The sequence below is a fragment of the Protopterus annectens genome, chromosome 11.part0 (assembly GCF_019279795.1).
Source record: "Protopterus annectens isolate FY-2018-M chromosome 11.part0, PAN1.0, whole genome shotgun sequence".
NCBI classification, from domain to species: Eukaryota; Metazoa; Chordata; order Ceratodontiformes; family Protopteridae; genus Protopterus; species Protopterus annectens.
The window spans coordinates 303,408,514-303,427,364 of NC_056745.1; the positions used below are offsets into that span (position 1 = coordinate 303,408,514).

The window sequence follows — 18,851 nt, forward strand, 5'->3', positions numbered from 1 at the left end:
AAGGGAATTTCATCTGGACGTTAAAATGTCATTGCCCCCCTTATATTCAGCATTAATTAGGCCACCCTCTGGGAATGCACCTCACTGGACATATTAAATAACTAGGTGGACCACAGATGTCCCTAACAGGTAAAAATATATCAAATATTTCACTCACTTCAGTATTTGAAAGCAAAGTAAACTGCAACCTGAGCTGTGTGCAAAACTCAGTATATTTGCATATCTGATTAGAAACCCAAACAAGCCATTTCCTGAGACTTAATAAGAGGTTTTCCATTGTGCAGCAGCATGAAACCTACTGGTGCTGGTCAGATGTGCTTTCCTAATTCTGACAGGGTATGACAAGATCAAGGACAAGGGGTGAGTATCAAAGTATCCAGTTATGAGGCTGAATAAGAATGCATGTACCCAATCTGTCCCCTACTGTCACAGCTAAGAACTCCCAAAGTGGGAGTACATGAATACACTCCCATAACATGTAAGTATCTGCCCATTGTAGCTCATGACCCTTGCAAACAGAATGCTCTGGTTAGCTCCTGTACTGGCTGCTAGCTGTGGTCCAGTGCCATCATAAATAAATTTAAGATGGTGTTATTAGAAATTGAAGAGTATTACTTAAGCAGAAGAGGCTTCAGATCTGTTGGAAAATAGATCCTAATACTGCCTTTTTGAAGAAATTGCATAATTAGTTATGTAACATGCCTTGGCAAAATCAGCATCCATTTTTAAGAGTAGCATATAAACCAAAAAGTGTTAAGACTCGGTAGTATCACTAATCACATGATTTTCTAGTTGCAACACTCACAGATGGATGGTCTTGTCTAAGAATATCTTTTAAGGGATCACTGCGTTCTACTTGGAAATATTCCCCTAACAGTAGAAAAGAGGCTGCTGTCAAAGCAGAACCCAGATGTGCTAGATGAGATAAATTGTGGATCTCTTTAGATTGTCAGGTGGGCCAGCAAAGATTGTATTCATCAGCTTTCAAACTAAGATTACCCCAGACTGGAAGATTCAATTCTCATAGATATTGATCCTTATATATATTCTGTCAGTAACTGAATATTGCTAAAGTGGTGAACAAACAATATCGTTTTGTTAGACCAGCATCTGCAGATGTTTTATATCCACACCCTGCTACATGGTATCCATGCTCTTATCAAATCCTGTAAAGGGGAATTGCTTTCTGGGTTGATAAAAAGCTACGGTAATGTAAAGGCTGACCCATGCAAATGAAGATCCAGTAGCCTGCACCCCATTTACTGGCTGAGGTTGTCAGAACATTCCACAGCTCTAAAATATAAAATTCATTTGGACAAAGCATCATTTGGCAGGATTTTTCTGACCCATCAAAGGAAGGTGGATCCTCCTCCAGATTTGTGCAGCTGTACGCAGCTCTTCCCAAAGATGGTTTGGATTGACACTTTTGTTCTAGCCAGTAGAGGGTTTCTGTGATAGCAAGGTATTTCTGGGGGGTCTTGCACTGCTTTAAAGGGAAAATGGTAATCTTACCAGTCAAAATTCTTACCAGCCTGATTAACAGGTAGCACTTCTGTTTTAGATTTGTTAGCTCACAAGCCTGAAAAGTTATGCTACAGATCTAGGATATGTAATGACTCTGCCAGAAATTTAGATTTGGCATCCTCTTTGAGTAAGTCTCTGAAGACCTAGAAATGTAGATTGCAATCTATGAGTAGTGGACTTTTTTTTCAAACAAGATGTACCACACAAATGCAATAAAACTGAATACATGCACTATGTTTAAAGAATGATTGAGGTTATCAAAGAGAAGTAGAGAAGCATTGACAAACCTGTGTGGGATATTATGTAGGTATGACAGATGTATATGTTGGTTCTCTGAGAGAGTAGATAATGCCTGGAATAGATACTGTATTATATTACTACAAGGACAACTTTAGCCTTTTTTAAGGACAGCTTGAACAGTTATAGGAGTGACTGTTTTGATATATTGGCAGATAAGTAGGGCATTATTGCCTGTGCCTGAAATATCTGTATGAATTTATGTAAGCAGTCAGTCAGGCAGCACTATAACAGCTTCACATAAAGTCACTTTAACAAGTTGCTTAAATCCATGATGACATCATTCACAGCAGGAAGCTGGAACTCATGATTCTCCCATTATAAAGAGGTATATTATTGATGGGCAGTTGGGGAGTGGACATTGGAATTCTAGGAGGAGTTGGTATTTCCTTATAGTAGACTAGGAATCAGATGGATGGGGATTCACAATTAAGAGTGTGCATGTGTATAACTGCACATTGACCTGGGTACTATGTATGATTACTTTCTTAGGGAGGTATAAAGTTTCCACCTAAATGCCTACTACCAAAACAATGCTAGTTTGGTTTACCCTTCCTGCCTTTCATTTTCCATAGTTCTGTCTGTTATTGGATGGGAGCATCATCTAATAGCCTGTACCCAAATTAGGTAAGTTAAGGTATAACCTGGAATTAAATGGACATTGCACTGTTGACATTTGATGGTCACCTGATTTAGGCCAGCAGGGCCCCCTGGTATGCTGACTTAAAGCTAACTAAATAAATAAAATATAGCGTAGAATTAGCCACCACACGAAATGCTTGCCATTGCTGCCATTATTTTTCCCTCTCCTTGTATGGAATCAAGTAAAAGGCAAAGAGAACAAAAGACTCATTTTTTTTCTTACTTTTTTGCTGTGGTAGCATTGTCACCTCACAGTATGACGTTGTCCTGTTCGATTCTCAGCTAAAGCATCTTCTGTGTGGAGACATGCGTGAATGGGCATACCTTCGTTGAAGGTTGTGCGTCAGGGCTGGCAACTCGGTACGTAAAAATCTTCTGCCAATCATTAGCGGACCGGAGTTCCACTGTGGCGACCCCTAACCGGGAAAAGCTGAAAGATACAACAACTTTTTTTTATTTTTACTTTATTTTTGGTGGATGGGGAGTCTGGGTGTTGGCTGGTCCAATAGGCTTCCAGCTTGCTTGTACTTGCAGGTGGGATACCAAAGGTGGCAACCATACAGACTAGTGAACATTTGACCAGGAGATTCCCTTGCTCTTTTTTCTAATATTTTTGTATTTGTCATCATCCTTAGCCACAACAAATTCAAGCAGATGGGACCTCATATGAATACTTCATTCAAAGGGTGAAGGATGAAGATGATTTTTACAAGAACACCTCCCCTACAGAAATGTAGATGCTACACAAAACATGTTACTGCAAAATACCAAAAAATCAGTCTTCAAAGAGTCTTCAGGATGGTTATTTCATAGGCTGAATGCCTTCCCTTTGTTGTTTCTAGAATAGTAGTGTCTGTCATTTTTCATTCAATGATCTTGTAGGGCTTGTTTTTTCCTATGACTAACAAGTCAATCTCTCCTTCTTCTACTTTCCTACACCCTCCCTCCCCCTTTTTCACTTTCTAAACTAGCGTACATACCTTTACTTCACAACTCCTCTCTTCACTCTCATTAGCCCTGTGTCACTATCTACTCCAACTCCTCCTACTGACCATTTCCCTGCCTACGTTTATTGCTACATCCTGTCCTTTAACATATACATACTGTACTGTCACTTATAGAATAAATCCACTATTGAACAGTAGACAATACTGGTATCTATAGGCAATCTATGAACACATCAACTCATGAATGAAACTATATGATAATACACTAATGTTAATCTGCTGTTTCTTACACTTTAGTAGCAAATGTCATGTATATGTAGATTGTATTTCTCTAAATGTAGCCCAAGTAAAATTTTCCTGCATGTTTTTAACTGTATTACGTGTAAATATTTCTGTGAGTAACTGTGGAGCTTTTCTTCCCGGGCCTCCACTGAAAATGGGTTCTGTCCCAGTCGGACTTTCCCAGTAAACAAATGTTAAATAAAATAAAATTAAAAAAATCTATGTTTAGGTTATGGCAGTCGATCTTCATTTTTACAAGTAAGTAATGCCTAAATTAAAATGGAATGATAAAGGTAATTGACATGAAAATTATTTTTCTAATAACTGTTGAAAATGTATTCATACTTGTTTAAGATGCATTTGCCAAGCTGACTATTCAGAATCACTTTTAACAAGCAATTTTTAGCTGTCAACCTGGCACTGTAAATGATATGTAGTACGGTTTTAAGGCCATAGTCCAACATTCTAGTTAATGGTGAACTTATTTTCAATTAGGTAATGTTTAGTCTGCCAATGGAACATCATTTAGTAGTGACCAACTTTTTGAGATGCAAAACTTATGGTTCCTTTATTTGGCTACAACAAGATCAACATTGTTTACATTTCTAAATAAACGGTGCACGACAGATATGTTTTTCCAGCACCACCCTGCAAATATTAAATTGTTAATGTATATCAGCCTAAAATAATATATGTTCACAGGCATTTAACAAATGTGGCTTATTTCATACCAAGTGAAATTTTCAAACCATGCAAAACATGTTAAAAGTAATTGATAATAACAGCTAATAGCATTGTCAAGTGAAATGTCAGAAGGCGTCAGAAACCACAAGTGGCATCTAACTCACTCTGCAGAAAGCCAGAACTTTAAGCACATAAAGAGCTTTTATAGTTGTCTGAATCCTGTTGATATTGCATGGCATAACTCAGCTCCAAAGACAATCCATTCTAATTGTATTCTTTCTTTAGTAGATTTAGTGGCGAAATCCTGGAGTGATGTATGATGAATAAAGTAGTAAGACACAAGCATAACACCTAGAAAGATCTAAGTGAAATATGTGAAAAAAATCACTGACACAATGCAGCCGCAATCAAAATTCAAATGGATCAAAATTAGTTTCAATCAGTTGTTTATCTGATGGTGCAGCATGCCCACTCATATCACCCATACAAAGGGCTGTTCCACCTACACCCTTGCTGTTATTATAATCACTTTGTGGGGCGGCTGTTCTATAAATTATTCTTGATGTGACATATCTGAATGAAATGGTGTATTTAACTATTTGGTTTTACAGAAATTTGCTGCTTAGTTTCATAGGTGTTTACTAACAACCACAAGGATCTTTTCAAGCCTAGCCATGCATCCCAAATCTCTGACAAGTTTTGATACCCTTGATAAGAGGAAGCAGGAACTTGGATGGTGAAACATTTACAAACAAGGGTTTGGGAGAGGAACCATTTACAGGCTGCCTGCCCTACCTGTGTCTATTAGAAACATAGGTGACTTGAAAACCGATGAGGACTGTAAATGATGCATAGCTAATCTGATCTGATCCCCTTGTAATGTACAACATTATACTTATTTGTCTCTACCTCTCCTTACTAAATTCCCCCGCAAACATGCCTCTACCAGACATATGTAGTGAACTTGTTTTACAAGCCCTTCTTATGAAACCTCTGTAGCCTTTTGTGATTTAATGACTACATAGTCACTGCAGTGGTTTCAGGCACCTAGGCAGCGAGACATTTCCCTGCGGTGCATTTAACTGGGGACACATGGCTGAAGTGACAGTTTGCTGCAGAGAAATATAGCTGTTTGCAAATTTGGTTATTAAAGCTGAGCTATTAAACCTGAACCCCTATAAAAAATGCTTTATTATATAAACAGTAGAACAGAAATTAAACTCTATAAACCATAATTCCCACAACACATTCACTTCTCTACCTAATGGCAAAGTTTGCCATGTCAGAATGTGGTAGTTCCAATGAAAAATGCTACAATTTCATTAGTACTGCAGTGGGGTTCAGACACCTAGCTAGCTAGACATTTCCCTGTGGTACATTTGACTGGGGACACATGGCTGAAGTGACAGCTGCAGAGAAATATGGCTGTTTGCAAATTCCCTGTGGGCAAAGAGAAGCACATACTGCCATGCTCACAGCTTTAATAACCAAATGCATGGAGGCAGAAGAAGTAATGAGTGTTGTGCTTGGTGTAGAGTACATACTTTTGTAACTACAACATATAAAAGTGTGCTACAGCATGGAGGAATCCCTGCAGGCTACTGTAGTCACATTTATGCTCCAGTATGCATTTTAGGTAATGTTCCCTAGAGAATGTAAAGGGGGAATGATCCACACACACAGATTATAAATGTACTGCCCATTGTGCACTGCATTTGTACTGCCACTGACATGCCCTCTGGCCAGCGTGCTGCTGATGCCTGCCATATTGCCTGCTGTCTCATGTTCCCTTGGGGACCATGAGCATTGTTTTCCCCCTGTGACTTTGGTTCTTGAAGTTGTGGGGATGGCAACACATTCTTCTCTTTCCTGACAGGGAATTTGCAAACAGCTATATTTCTCTGCAGCTAACTGTCACTTCAGCCATGTGTCCCCAGTCAAATGTACCACAGGGAAATGTCTTGCTGCCTAGGCGCTTGAACCCGGTTTATAGTCTGCCAGGTTTTTCCGGTTTGATGTTTTCATTTCTGTATGATTAATTTTTATTTCAATCACCTTTATTGAGTTATCACTTGTGACACAGGCAAATTTACATTCATATAAAAGTAATCAGACTTTAATAACATAACAAACATTATACTTCAGATATATTGCTATATATCATATAACCTAAGCAATACTACATAAAATATTAAATTCCTGTCTTTTTTAAACAAAAAACATCTTTATTAAATCGTCACTTACTACATAGGCAATCATACGTTTGTTGAGACAGTGATATTGTTTCATTAAAATGTATGCTAATTGTCATGCTAAACCGCCCTAATATCAAAAAGTATTTGTTAATAGTGTGTGTAGATCTTTTTTCTTTTGAAACCTCTTACAATTTATGTTTATAGCCAGTAACAAGTCATAGCGTATTGCAGTTATCAACGGATACAGACAAGAAATGTTTTCTAAGCCTTTTTAGAAAAGGTGGCACAATTTTATGCTTTTATGGTCACAATAAATGTAAACACACGGTATTTTTATTACATTAATTATAATGTACTATCACTTTGCAGCTCAGTTATATTTTTAAATTAATGGCATTGACCATTAAAGTAATTGAAGATAGCAAAGATATACATACATACATATATATAAATATATATATATATATATATATATATATATATATATATATATATATATATATAGATATACACACACCAAGGTTGTAGCATTCTTCCTTATGAATGTGCCAATGCATCTAATATATAAACGGTGCCAAAAATATTTATTACTTTAACTCTCTTCTTTAGGGAATTAATTGTATAAATAACATAACTAATTGTTTAATATATGTCAAAAGACCACATTTCTGTTTAATGCTAATCTATAAATATCTTTTGTCTTGTAGGACTGCTCCTAAAACACAGTACACGGGCTGTTCTGTACATGAGAACAATAATGGCCAAGCTGCTTTTGAAAATCCCATGTACGATACAAATGCAAAATCTGTGGAGGGAAAAGCTGTACGATTTGACCCTAACCTGAACACAGTTTGCACAATGGTATAATGAAGGCTGTCTACTGGAGTACGTAGCCTACATACATGGTAGTGCTTTACCTAGTACTGAAGTCCGGAATGGCAACTGAACACGTTGAAGAGGCAGTCCTATCATGTGTCTAAAGCACACTCTTCAGGATCGACTGGGTCACATTTTCCTGGGGATCAGCAGAAGATGATTTCACGAACTCGGAACAAATTATTTCTTCATGGCTTTCATGGAGAGTTTTGCGGACAATTTTATTGCACTCTAAGAGTGCATGGACAGTGTTTATTCTCTTTTTTTAAAAAAGGAAAAGGTTCTAAAAACAATCTATTTGCATATATTGGAGGAGCATCCACACCTCTTTGTACACCATATCAGTTTGAAGTGGCTGGGTTTAATATTTATGGCAGAAAATATCAAGTAATTAAACAGATTTAGAGTGGTTTATTTTGTGTTCTGACACATATGCACATTAATAGCATGTATGCTATACATAAATGACACAATATCATTCCCGTATAATGTTTCCTTAAAATCAGCATTTACAGATTTAAGTGTAACTTCGCTTTTCACTGTCAAGGGTTATGAAATAGCACTAATTCCATTTTTTTCTCATTGTGTTTTAATTAGGAAATATGCAAATGGCTTTTCACATTTTCTGCTTTTAGTTGATTTGATGCACATTGTTTGCCAGGTAGTACATCACATTTTGGATAAAATAGCCAGGATACTTCACCTCTGTTCCTGTACTGGGCTTATGAAACATCTCAGCATCATCTAGTCTGACAGTTTCCCATTTCTTTTAAGGCAGGAAACTACATTATTTTTTGACTGTATTGTGTAGCAGTAATTTCTGAATATTTTACTATTAATGCTTTCCACAAACAGAACAAGTGCAACAAGGAATGAGGAAGCTACAGAGAATACAAATGTTATAGTAACACATATTTGAACATGGCTAGCAAATTCATTACACTGTTTAGAATTAGTGTCATAGTCTGAAATAGCATGGCTTTTGAGCAACAGCTGAGAAGTTTTTTAAGAGCTCCCAGTCCAGTAGTAAGGAATGGGATATTAGAAATTAGATGTAAAGCATGAGAACATTTTGCAGTAGTTCAGGCAAATATGCTGGCCCTGCAGAAACCACAACTGATTTTTCTAGACTACTGCACCTCTCATTGGCTATTTGTCATCGTCTTCCACAGCAGGAATTCATTGTTCATTTTTACAATAGTAAATGCTTGTTTGCACCATATCATAACATAATCTTTAGTTTCAAATGTGAAGGTGTAGCTCATAAATATATATATAAATATATAGCTTTGTAATTAAACAGAGTGCCTACCAAAAACTCATTAAACCCAGGGTTGCTGCTTTCCTTATATTTAAAACTCTGTTTGGTATTGTGCGTTTTTTATTTTATGCTGCTTAACTTATTAATGACATTTCCAACTATATCTTTGTATTCATTCACACATTTGCTCTTGGTGGATGGATATGAAAGATCATTTAGTAAACATTATTTTGGCATTTCCCATTGTTTGGATACTGTAAATGACTGCAATAACTAGAATTCATCCCTCAGATCTGCAGATGGAACACTTGGAATTTTTTTATGAAAACCTTTTCTTCTGCATCTGGTTACTCCTCTTATATTAATGCATAACATTTTGTAAAGAAATATATTTTTATGAAAATAAAATTTGTAAAATGTATCATGTAAATTTTCAGTGCAATGTAAAAATAAAAAAATCGCTAATTGCTTTTTACACGTGGACTCCCTTTTTATTACCATGAGCAACTGGCATTACATACATTTTTGAATCAAAACTGTTTTCATTCCATCATTTTAAAGTTGCAGTTTTAGTCCAGTCAGTATCTGTTTAATCAGAATACAGTTGTTGTGATGTTTTCTGTCCTCCACATGGGATCATTTGGACAAATCTATAGCACACTTACAGTCAAGAAGGGCTTCCTCATATTAATTTACTCTTCTGGAGTGTTAAATAATTTTCTCCTTCATGAAAGAGTGGAGATGGCTGATTGTTGGTTGTGGGACTTTCTCCTTTACCCCTGCTGTTGTGTGATAATATTGTTAATATGTGTAATTATGGTGTGTGTGTGTGTGTGTGTGTGTGTGTGTGTGTGTGTGTGTGTGTGTGTGTGTGTGTGTGTGTGTATGCACGTGTGTTTGCGCGCATGTGTGGGGGGCTTTTTTTATGTGTTTCATTTTGTTACATGTTAGCAACAGGTTTCAAGATTGTATGACCATGCATCTGTAGTGCAGGCATTGTTGCTCTGGGATTTTGCAGTAGAAATGTCCTAAAAACATAAGGTTTAATCAGTGGGGAAGTTATATGTGAAGGAGGCTCTTCCATTTAGTACTATTGGAAGCCTTCACCATGATATCTGTGTTAAACTTTTTGTATAATGTTTATCTGTGTCTATTTGAAGCACCTATGGAGATTGAAATGTACCTTAATTTGAGGGTTGCTTTTGCTCTGCAACTATGAAAAGATCTGAGTTTTGGTTCTGAACTTACATGATCCTACCAGAGGGTTTACTGGAAGCTATTAGGTGACATGCTCCTCAGTGCTTAATAAGGATCCATTGCTTAACTGTGTCTTCAGCTTTGAATAGTAATTGTCATGTGTGAACTGCAGTCTATATTTTTTCATGCCCTGATCATATTAGAGACCCTGTTGTGATGTGAACTTGAAGGTATATTGCAACTACTGGTATGATAGCTCTCTTTAAGCATCCCCAACTGAATTAGATTTCCAAGTCACAAGACTGAACATGCATTGTGTTGCACTGCTCTTGCCATATTAATGGGCTAGGGCACTACATCATTCAATACTTAATTTTAAGAATGCCTTTCAGAATTTCTGATAAACTTGAAGGATGTGTTGCTGGATGTGCTGCAAGACAGTGAGGAATTGTATGCAATGACAAATATTTAAAAAGATGAATAAGGCTGCCCCAAATGAGTAGGTGCTGGATGACCACCTGAGAGATGTGTTTAAAAGCCCTGGTCTTTGATGTCCAGCTATGTGTAACTAGCTGAAAACAGCTGAAATCAGCATTCATCCTCGTAAATTTGGGGTTTTAGCTGGCATACAGACAATAGCTGGAATCTCACAAGGTATGAGTTTATAAAAAAATATTACTGTACTGACAATACTAACTAATGCTGTGTTGGTCTTGGGGACACACAATCAATTATTTCCCAGAAGTGGTAAATTAATTGACATTATAAGAAACAGGTGTTGCCTCTTGGGATCAAATGTGAATGTAGAAAGAGAGAGGGATAGACTGCAAAAGTTGAAAAAAAGATGGATTATAGAAGAATCTGAGCTGTGTTTTAAAATAGTTCATATTAGACTTTTGTAACTTTAAATGAGGTTGCATATATTGGAGGAGCATCCACACCTCTTTGTACACCATATCAGTTTAGTATTATATTATAAAAACACTTCCAGTTCTATTTGTTGTCTTAAAATAAATGCATTTAGAAAGGAACAAAAAGAAATGTGATAAAATAGAATGGGTTAGGTATGTCAAAGAGAAGCCAAAGTCTGAAGAAAAAAAACATATCATGCAGTGGAAAAACAAACCAGTACATTCTACACATTTATAAATGAAAAAATACAAGTAGTGGAACAATATAGTGAGTCTGAAGAAGATACAAGAGAGACAGGCAAAGAATGCAAATACGCAGACATGGGCATACTTACTTATGCCTACCTGCTATATTTACTGACAAAGGTAGAGTATAATTGAGATCTGAGGAGCACAGTAAGTTAGAATTATTTTCCATGAAAAGTCAAGAAGGAAATAGAGGAGGTATTAAATTAGCAAGAAAAGAACAGGGTGGCAATTTTGATTGCAAACAGTAATCATAATTTTCATGCCTTGAAAACATTTAGGTATAAATTATGAAGAGGGATTTCAACTAAAGTTTATAAAATTCACAGTTAACAAGGATCATATCCAACCACTTTCACCAATGCATGTCTTACACAAGGCCAGACATTACAGTAAAATATTCTGACAGTCTTGGAGATTCAGTATCTCTCATGCCATTGTCAGAGCTTAACCCGTTTCCCCTGGTACACATCAGTGGTTACCTGATGCATTAATGCTACACTTTTTTTTTCTTTCAGTCACATTCATCCAATAGTACAACTGACACTGACAGAGTACATGTTTATTTTGTCTATTCCCAAACTTTGCTATCTAAAAATGTTTCAAATCAAGAGGCATTTTTGTTTCACTGCAGTAGTCTGTTACCTCTCTTGCCTTATTAGTTGCTAAACTTACTATGTTTAAAGTAAATACTGAATGACTTGAAGAAAGAGTTTATACAGAGTTATTCATTTTCAGGTACTTCCCACATGTGTAGGTGTAACATCTTTAAGACCTGACTGAATTTCGACTTCAGTAGTCTGGCGAAGGACAAGCATTAAAGGCTTTACTAAAGTACTTCATTTGTAAACCGGATAATCTCACCTGGTACATAATCTTCTTTTCAGATGCAACACAGGATCATTGCCTTGGTAAGTGACTAGCTTAGCGCTACATTGTATGTAAATGAAAAATAAATCCTAAGACTACAAGATAAAGCTCATAGCCCTAGTCGTATGAACCAGACATCCATAGGTTCATAGATTAGTACTAAGCTGACTGCTCTTGAGGACAATTTTAAGCCTAGCCAATTACCCCATGTGAAAAGTTAAACCCTGCACCTTAATCATAAATACCTTAATCATTATGCCAATCTCCGACAGTTCACTTCCTTTAGATTTGTTGTGGCTGCAATTAAAAGATGAATACAGCACTTCTAACAACATAATGGCAAGCATCGGCAAACATGCTGTTATATGGTTTCATGAGCATAAATAAAGTTGTCTACGTGGCTCAGAATTTCAAGACCTATCACTTAAATTTTGCATCGAGCAATAAAGCAACTGAAGCATTTTATTTTGAAATGTTTAAATAATATCAAGTACATTTTACTAAAACCCTCATTCTTATTAATAATGTGTTAAAACAGGATTAGGTATCCTTACATGTAACCTAAATTAGCTCCCTGACAAGTATTCATCTCGTCTGTGACTGTGTCATACATTGTGATCACAGATGAGTGAATGCTCGACAATGCAAATAGTATTCGGAAGTAAATAATCACACAAATAAGTGTTTTTCTGGGGAGAGTGACAAACCCCCCATGCATCCTGTGATGTTGGAGTATGCAGTCCCATACTCCTGATATTTATATCTGTGTGTGTACCCCCCCCCACCACACACACACACACACACACACACACACACACACACACACATACACACACACAAACACACACACACACACACACATACACACACACACACACACACACACACACACACACACACACACACACACACACACACACACACACACACACACACACACACACACACACACACACACACACATATATATATATATAGATCTACTTCAGTAGATCGAACATATTACAAGTTCGAATCACATATGGTCGAGATCATATGTTTGAACTTGTAATAGTTTGAACACTGAAGTAAAAAACGAAAAAGCAACAAAAAAAAAATTAAACGTCTGTAGCAGTGGGGCTATGCCCCCTGCACCCTCCACACCTCCTTACTTAAATATACCAACTTTGAGATCGCACTACATTGCAGAAAACAGAAATCTTCCCGTTCCACACTGTACTGAGATCTCCATTCAGTTTGACTGAACATTTACAAACATATGGTCTCGGCCATATGAGGTTGTAACATGTTATATGTTCAATCTAGTGAAGGGGACCCATATATATATATATATATATATATATATATATATATATATATATATATATATATATATATGGGTCTAATTCTCTTGTTCTAAATTACACTTGTTTGAACAACAGAAGATCAAGACCCACCTTAGCAAAAGTGCACTTAACTGAAAGTACACTTTTGTGAACCTCACTTTACCAAGCCACAGTACAGTGGGGACAAAGAAATATACTTTTTCCCCAGTGTAGAGTGATCTTGGAGTTAGTATATATAATGGGGGTGTGGGGTGGCACACCCCCATGGGGGGGTGCAGGGCCCTGCTAAAATTAGTTTTTCTTTGTCGGACCAGACCCTCGCTACTTATGTATGCTAAGTGCAAGAATGCAGTCCGAGATCAGAAAAAAGTGACATTCGCAAAAGTGCACTATCGGTTAAGTGCACTTTCGTTATAGTGAGTCTCAATCTTCTTTTGTTCAAACAAGTGTAATTTCAAACAAGAGAAGTAGATGCATATATATCCGACAAAAGCAGGGTTGTGGTTTAATATCGATGCTATAGATGTCCACTGTATGGATGGCAGAACAGCAGATATGTCAAGGTCAGGAGGGTGATACCAATTGTGTGTGCGGGCTCGTGTGTGTGTGTGTGTGTGTCTGTGTGTGGGTGTGTGTGTGTGTGTGTGTCTGTGTGTGGGTGTGAGTTAGGGTTAAGGTCAGGGATAAGTGATGGATGTGTGTTGTGTGTTTTTGTGTAAGTTTGTGTATTTTAGGGTAAGGGTTAGATGAGGGAATAGATGTAATATTGTTTTTGTGTGATTGTGAAGTGTGTCTGAGTTAGCATCATGTAGTGGCAATGTTTTGGGAAGGTATTAACGACATTAAGGTTTAGCGTTAGGGTTGGGGAAAGGGGCTGAATTAGAGTTAGCACTCATTACTAAGGTGGTGCAGTGGGTGCCCCCCTGGGGGATAGGTCAGCAGCACTGCTATTATACTTGAAAGGGTTATTTCACCAAATATCAGCCCTGAAATCACACAGAATGTAAAATGACATGAGACTTTATAACCAAGCAGAGGTCTTCTGAGTTATGTTCCAGCTTTGAACTTGACATTGAGCAGTATGTATCTGCATTACTACTGGAATGTTAAAATGCAAAAAAAAAAAAAATCTTTGGAAGTACAGCTGTATTTACTATAACAATAGACATTTGAATGATCACTGCTGTAGTAGCCTTAGTAATATGGTTATATTCTGCTAATCTTATAAGCTATTAATATAACCCATATTAGCTAAGGTTGCTGTAGTAATATAACCCATATTAGCTAAGGCTACTGTATTAATATAACCCATATTAGCTAAGGCTACTGTATTAATATAACCCATATTAGCTAAGGCTGCTGTATTAATATAACCCATATTAGCTAAGGCTACTGTATTAATATAACCCATATTAGCTAAGGCTACTGTATTAATATAACCCATATTAGCTAAGGCTGCTGTATTAATATAACCCATATTAGCTAAGGCTGCTGTATTAATATAACCCATATTAGCTAAGGCTACTGTATTAATATAACCCATATTAGCTAAGGCTGCTGTATTAATATAACCCATATTAGCTAAGGCTACTGTATTAATATAACCCATATTAGCTAAGGCTGCTGTATTAATATAACCCATATTAGCTAAGGCTACTGTATTAATATAACCCATATTAGCTAAGGCTGCTGTATTAATATAACCCTTATTACCTAAGGCTACTGTATTAATATAACCCATATTAGCTAAGGCTGCTGTATTAATATAACCCATATTAGCTAAGGCTGCTGTAGTAATATAACCCATATTAGCTAAGGCTACTTTATTAATATAACCCATATTAGCTAAGGCTGCTGTATTAATATAACCCATATTAGCTAAGGCTGCTGTATTAATATAACCCATATTAGCTAAGGCTGCTGTAGTAATATAACCCATATTAGCTAAGGCTGCTGTATTAATATAACCCATATTAGCTAAGGCTGCTGTATTACTATAACCCTTATTACCTAAGGCTACTGTATTAATATAACCCATATTAGCTAAGGCTACTGCAGCAGTGATCCATATGATAACAATAAACTCTGCTCTAGCTTGTATTTCAGCAAGTTAATGAGCCAAAAATGAGCTAGCCATTATTTTTGTTTGTTTTTAATTCACACTGTTGGCTCAACCAGCATTGTCTATCGATCCCTGTCATTGACATAAACAAAGTCGATCAGCAGTGTAGTGTATAACGTAAATGGCAGTAAGGTAAAAAAGAGCTCACACTCAAACTTTACTTGATGCTCATTGAACAGTAATTAAAACTGGAGTTGGACAAGCACCCAAATAACCAATTGGTTTGACTGGTGGTGATGTCAGGAGCTTGTCCATCTCTGAAAGACTCATACTGATTGCTTTCAAGTCTTGAGGTTCCCACACTGCTTCCTGTAAATTCTGTTTACTATTATATATTTTCCTTTTCACTAAATTATTACTACTGGATAAATAAAGCTGTAGGAGTTTACTAGAAGCAGAAGCAATATTAAGTTTGGAATTGGGATTTCAATAATTAGCAGAAGTGAGCTAGGGAGAGGTAAAGTTAGACTTTTGTAATTCACAGTTTTTCCCCCCAAACACCGCTGATTTCTTGCACTAATTCCTGATGTACTACATTACTCTGTTTCTACAAATTTTAAATAGCTAGTATGCTGGCCTGGATTTTTTAAATTAATTTCTACAGTGAAAGCTATGCTCTCAACTGTCCCTGCTGTAGCACAAATGATGTTTGGAATCGAACCAACTTGTCCATGGACATCTTTGGATGTGGGTTAGCTTAGGTATGCTAGTGGAAGAAAGTTAGTGGAGTGGGGATGGAAGGGTTAAACTGGGAAAGTAGGAGGGTTGGGAGGAAATGAGGTAAGTGTAAGGAGGGGCTTAACTGATTTTGTGTTAGTGTAACTGGTAAGGGATCAGATTTTGGTGTGAACTTGCAGAGCAGGATTATGACAAGACAACCTGTAGGAACTTTGGTGGTCAGGTAGGCCTTGGGTTAATAGTAGTATGAATGAAGAGGTGAGGAATGGTGGTATAGTATTTTCTTTCCTCTCTCTAATAATGTATTTTTAAATGTATAATTGCCCTGAAGGTGATATTAGTGCATTAAGGTTCTTAGTGTTGAAGTTAATTTGCCAAGGAGTGGGGATAAATGGTATCTGTTAAATAAATTAGAAACTAAATTTATTTTGAAACTTAATATGTTGTCTCCAGTAGATTTAAATGTTGAGATGAACTGGTCCAGTGTATCGGAGTAAATGCATTGTTAATATTTAAAATTGCATCCATTTTCTTCGTCCACCTTCTCTTCCCTTCCTTTCCTCAGTTATTTTCATTAATTTGATTTATTATTGAGGGTGTGAATTAATTAATTAAGGTGGTTAAGCAAGATATAAAAGGAATGGTTGTAATGCATTAAAACATTTTGTCTCCTTGTGAAGGCATCTCTCAAAGTGCTAGGGAGGTTTCATTCGCTCGTTGTAGGGAATGGCATTCATGGCAGTTTCTTTCAAATGATTTCAGTGTTGGAGGTAGTATAGCTATTCCTGGTGTTTTTGTGAGCTGTAAGTCTCAGTTTAAGGTGTTTTCATGGCTGCAAGGCACCCACCAGTGCATGCACAGTGTATAGTTAACTATTATAGGGAGGGTAGAAAGTAACAGGCTTGAGATATCAACATTTGTAGCTGACTGAAGAAGTCACCCACTTGTTTCTTAGTTCTTCTTCATTCACATAGTATTTGGTCAATTCCAATTAGTTGTAGATAAAAAATAGCTCTAAACTTATAAAAGATGGCACTGCACTGCTTTGCTTGAGAATCAGGGGCAAAGACAAAAATAAAAGTAAATATCCTCTCTCTAAGCACAAAACTGTCAGTGAAAAGTGAAAGGCAACAAAAGTAAGAGCACTGACAGTACCACAGCTGGGAAATGTATTACAAAAATAAAGAAAGAATTAAAACAAAGTTATAAAGAATAAATCCTTACAAAACAGTGGTAAGCACTTTCAGGGATCTACCCCTTCTTCAGACTACAGTTAAAAATCCCATAATACATTAAATGCTAGAGGTTAGTCACATGATGTTTCAAAATTTCAGTTCTACCCAATAAGGACATAACAATTAGTGCATCAGTACATATTAGCACAGTTATGCAATTAAAGAGACCATACACTAAAGAAATTATAGCTAAGATAAATAAGAAATGTGTATAATCTTGTATGGTGTATAACTATATATAATAAAAACCTGATAATCCTATAATCCTAGTGACAACACTATATATATCCATATATATATATATATATATATATATATATATATAAAAATACATAAATATACGATACCAGTGCATCCAGCTTATATTGATACACATTAAAATTTTTTATGTGAAATATAAAATGCTAATATATATATATTTATATATATATAAATAAATAATCAGACAATCTAAAATACAATGTATAAAATATATATAGAAAATGTATTGTAACATATTAAAAATCTAAAAATTCAAGAGAATCAATGTTTCAAAGGTCGAGCTTTTAAAAAAGGTTTAAGTGATGCCATTTGATTCAACCCTGGGGGCTTGTCTGCATTAAATCTAATAATCCATCTCTGCTCAGCAGCTTCTGTGTCATTAGATAAATTACCCCACCTTAATTTCTCAGACAATATTTGTAAAACCAGAAATTTAAAAATATGTTCAGGTCCTGTATTCATGTTGTGCATAGCAATCACACTATACTCCTTAAAGTTCCTAATATCCCTATAATGTTCCAGGATCCTGTCCTTCAGGTGTCTATTGGTCTTACCTATGTAGAAGCTGTAGCATACTACACAGTAGGCGAAATAGACCATGTTTGATGTGGAACAATCAGTGTAGAGATTACTGCTATGACTGAATTTCTTCGAGGGATGCGTAAAAGTCCTGCCATTGTGTATGTGTTTACATGCTCCACAATTCCTACACATGTATGTGCCCAATCTATCTGATCTACTGACAGTATTGGTTGTGGCATTACTATAACATAGTTCATTTCTCAGTGTTCTATTGTTCCTAAAAGTGAAAATTGGCTTAGTACCAATTATACCCTGTAGGTTGTCAATCGTGGATAGAATACCCCAATTTTTGGTTACTACATCACATACTACACTTATGTTGCTTGCAAAAGTGAGTGACATCCTAAGTGTGTTATCTGTGTCTGTATGTATATTTCTTAACCTCATCGTGATCATTGACTTGCTCGCTTGCTCGAGTTGTAGTGTGTGTATCATAATAGGGTCTACATCTACCCACCCTATTGCTCCAACCATCTAAAATGCACCTATCTATAGTTATAGCATCATAGCCCCTGTTTAAAAACTGAGATATAAGTTGGTCCAGGGCTATTTGTAGTTCATCATCATCATCAAACAGTCTCATAATCCTGTATACTTGGCCTTTGATGATGTTGACCTTGGTGTGGTTCGGGTGCATACTGGTATTATGTAGGAACATATTTTTTCTAACATGTTTCCTAAACAAACCAGTTCTAATCTGGTTTAATTCATCTATT

General features: G+C 36.4%; 1 protein-coding gene across 1 annotated transcript in view; it reads left to right on the forward strand.

Annotated features, from left to right (window-relative positions):
- Positions 1-9,183, forward strand: part of LOC122814936 (CUB and sushi domain-containing protein 3-like) — an 811,796-nt gene extending 802,613 nt beyond the window's left edge. The window contains exon 12 of the mRNA XM_044087197.1: positions 7,279-9,183. Coding sequence (XP_043943132.1) covers positions 7,279-7,438 — 160 coding nt within the window. The 3' untranslated portion in view covers positions 7,439-9,183. The remainder of the gene's footprint in view (positions 1-7,278) is intronic.
- Positions 9,184-18,851: the final 9,668 nt, after the last annotated feature.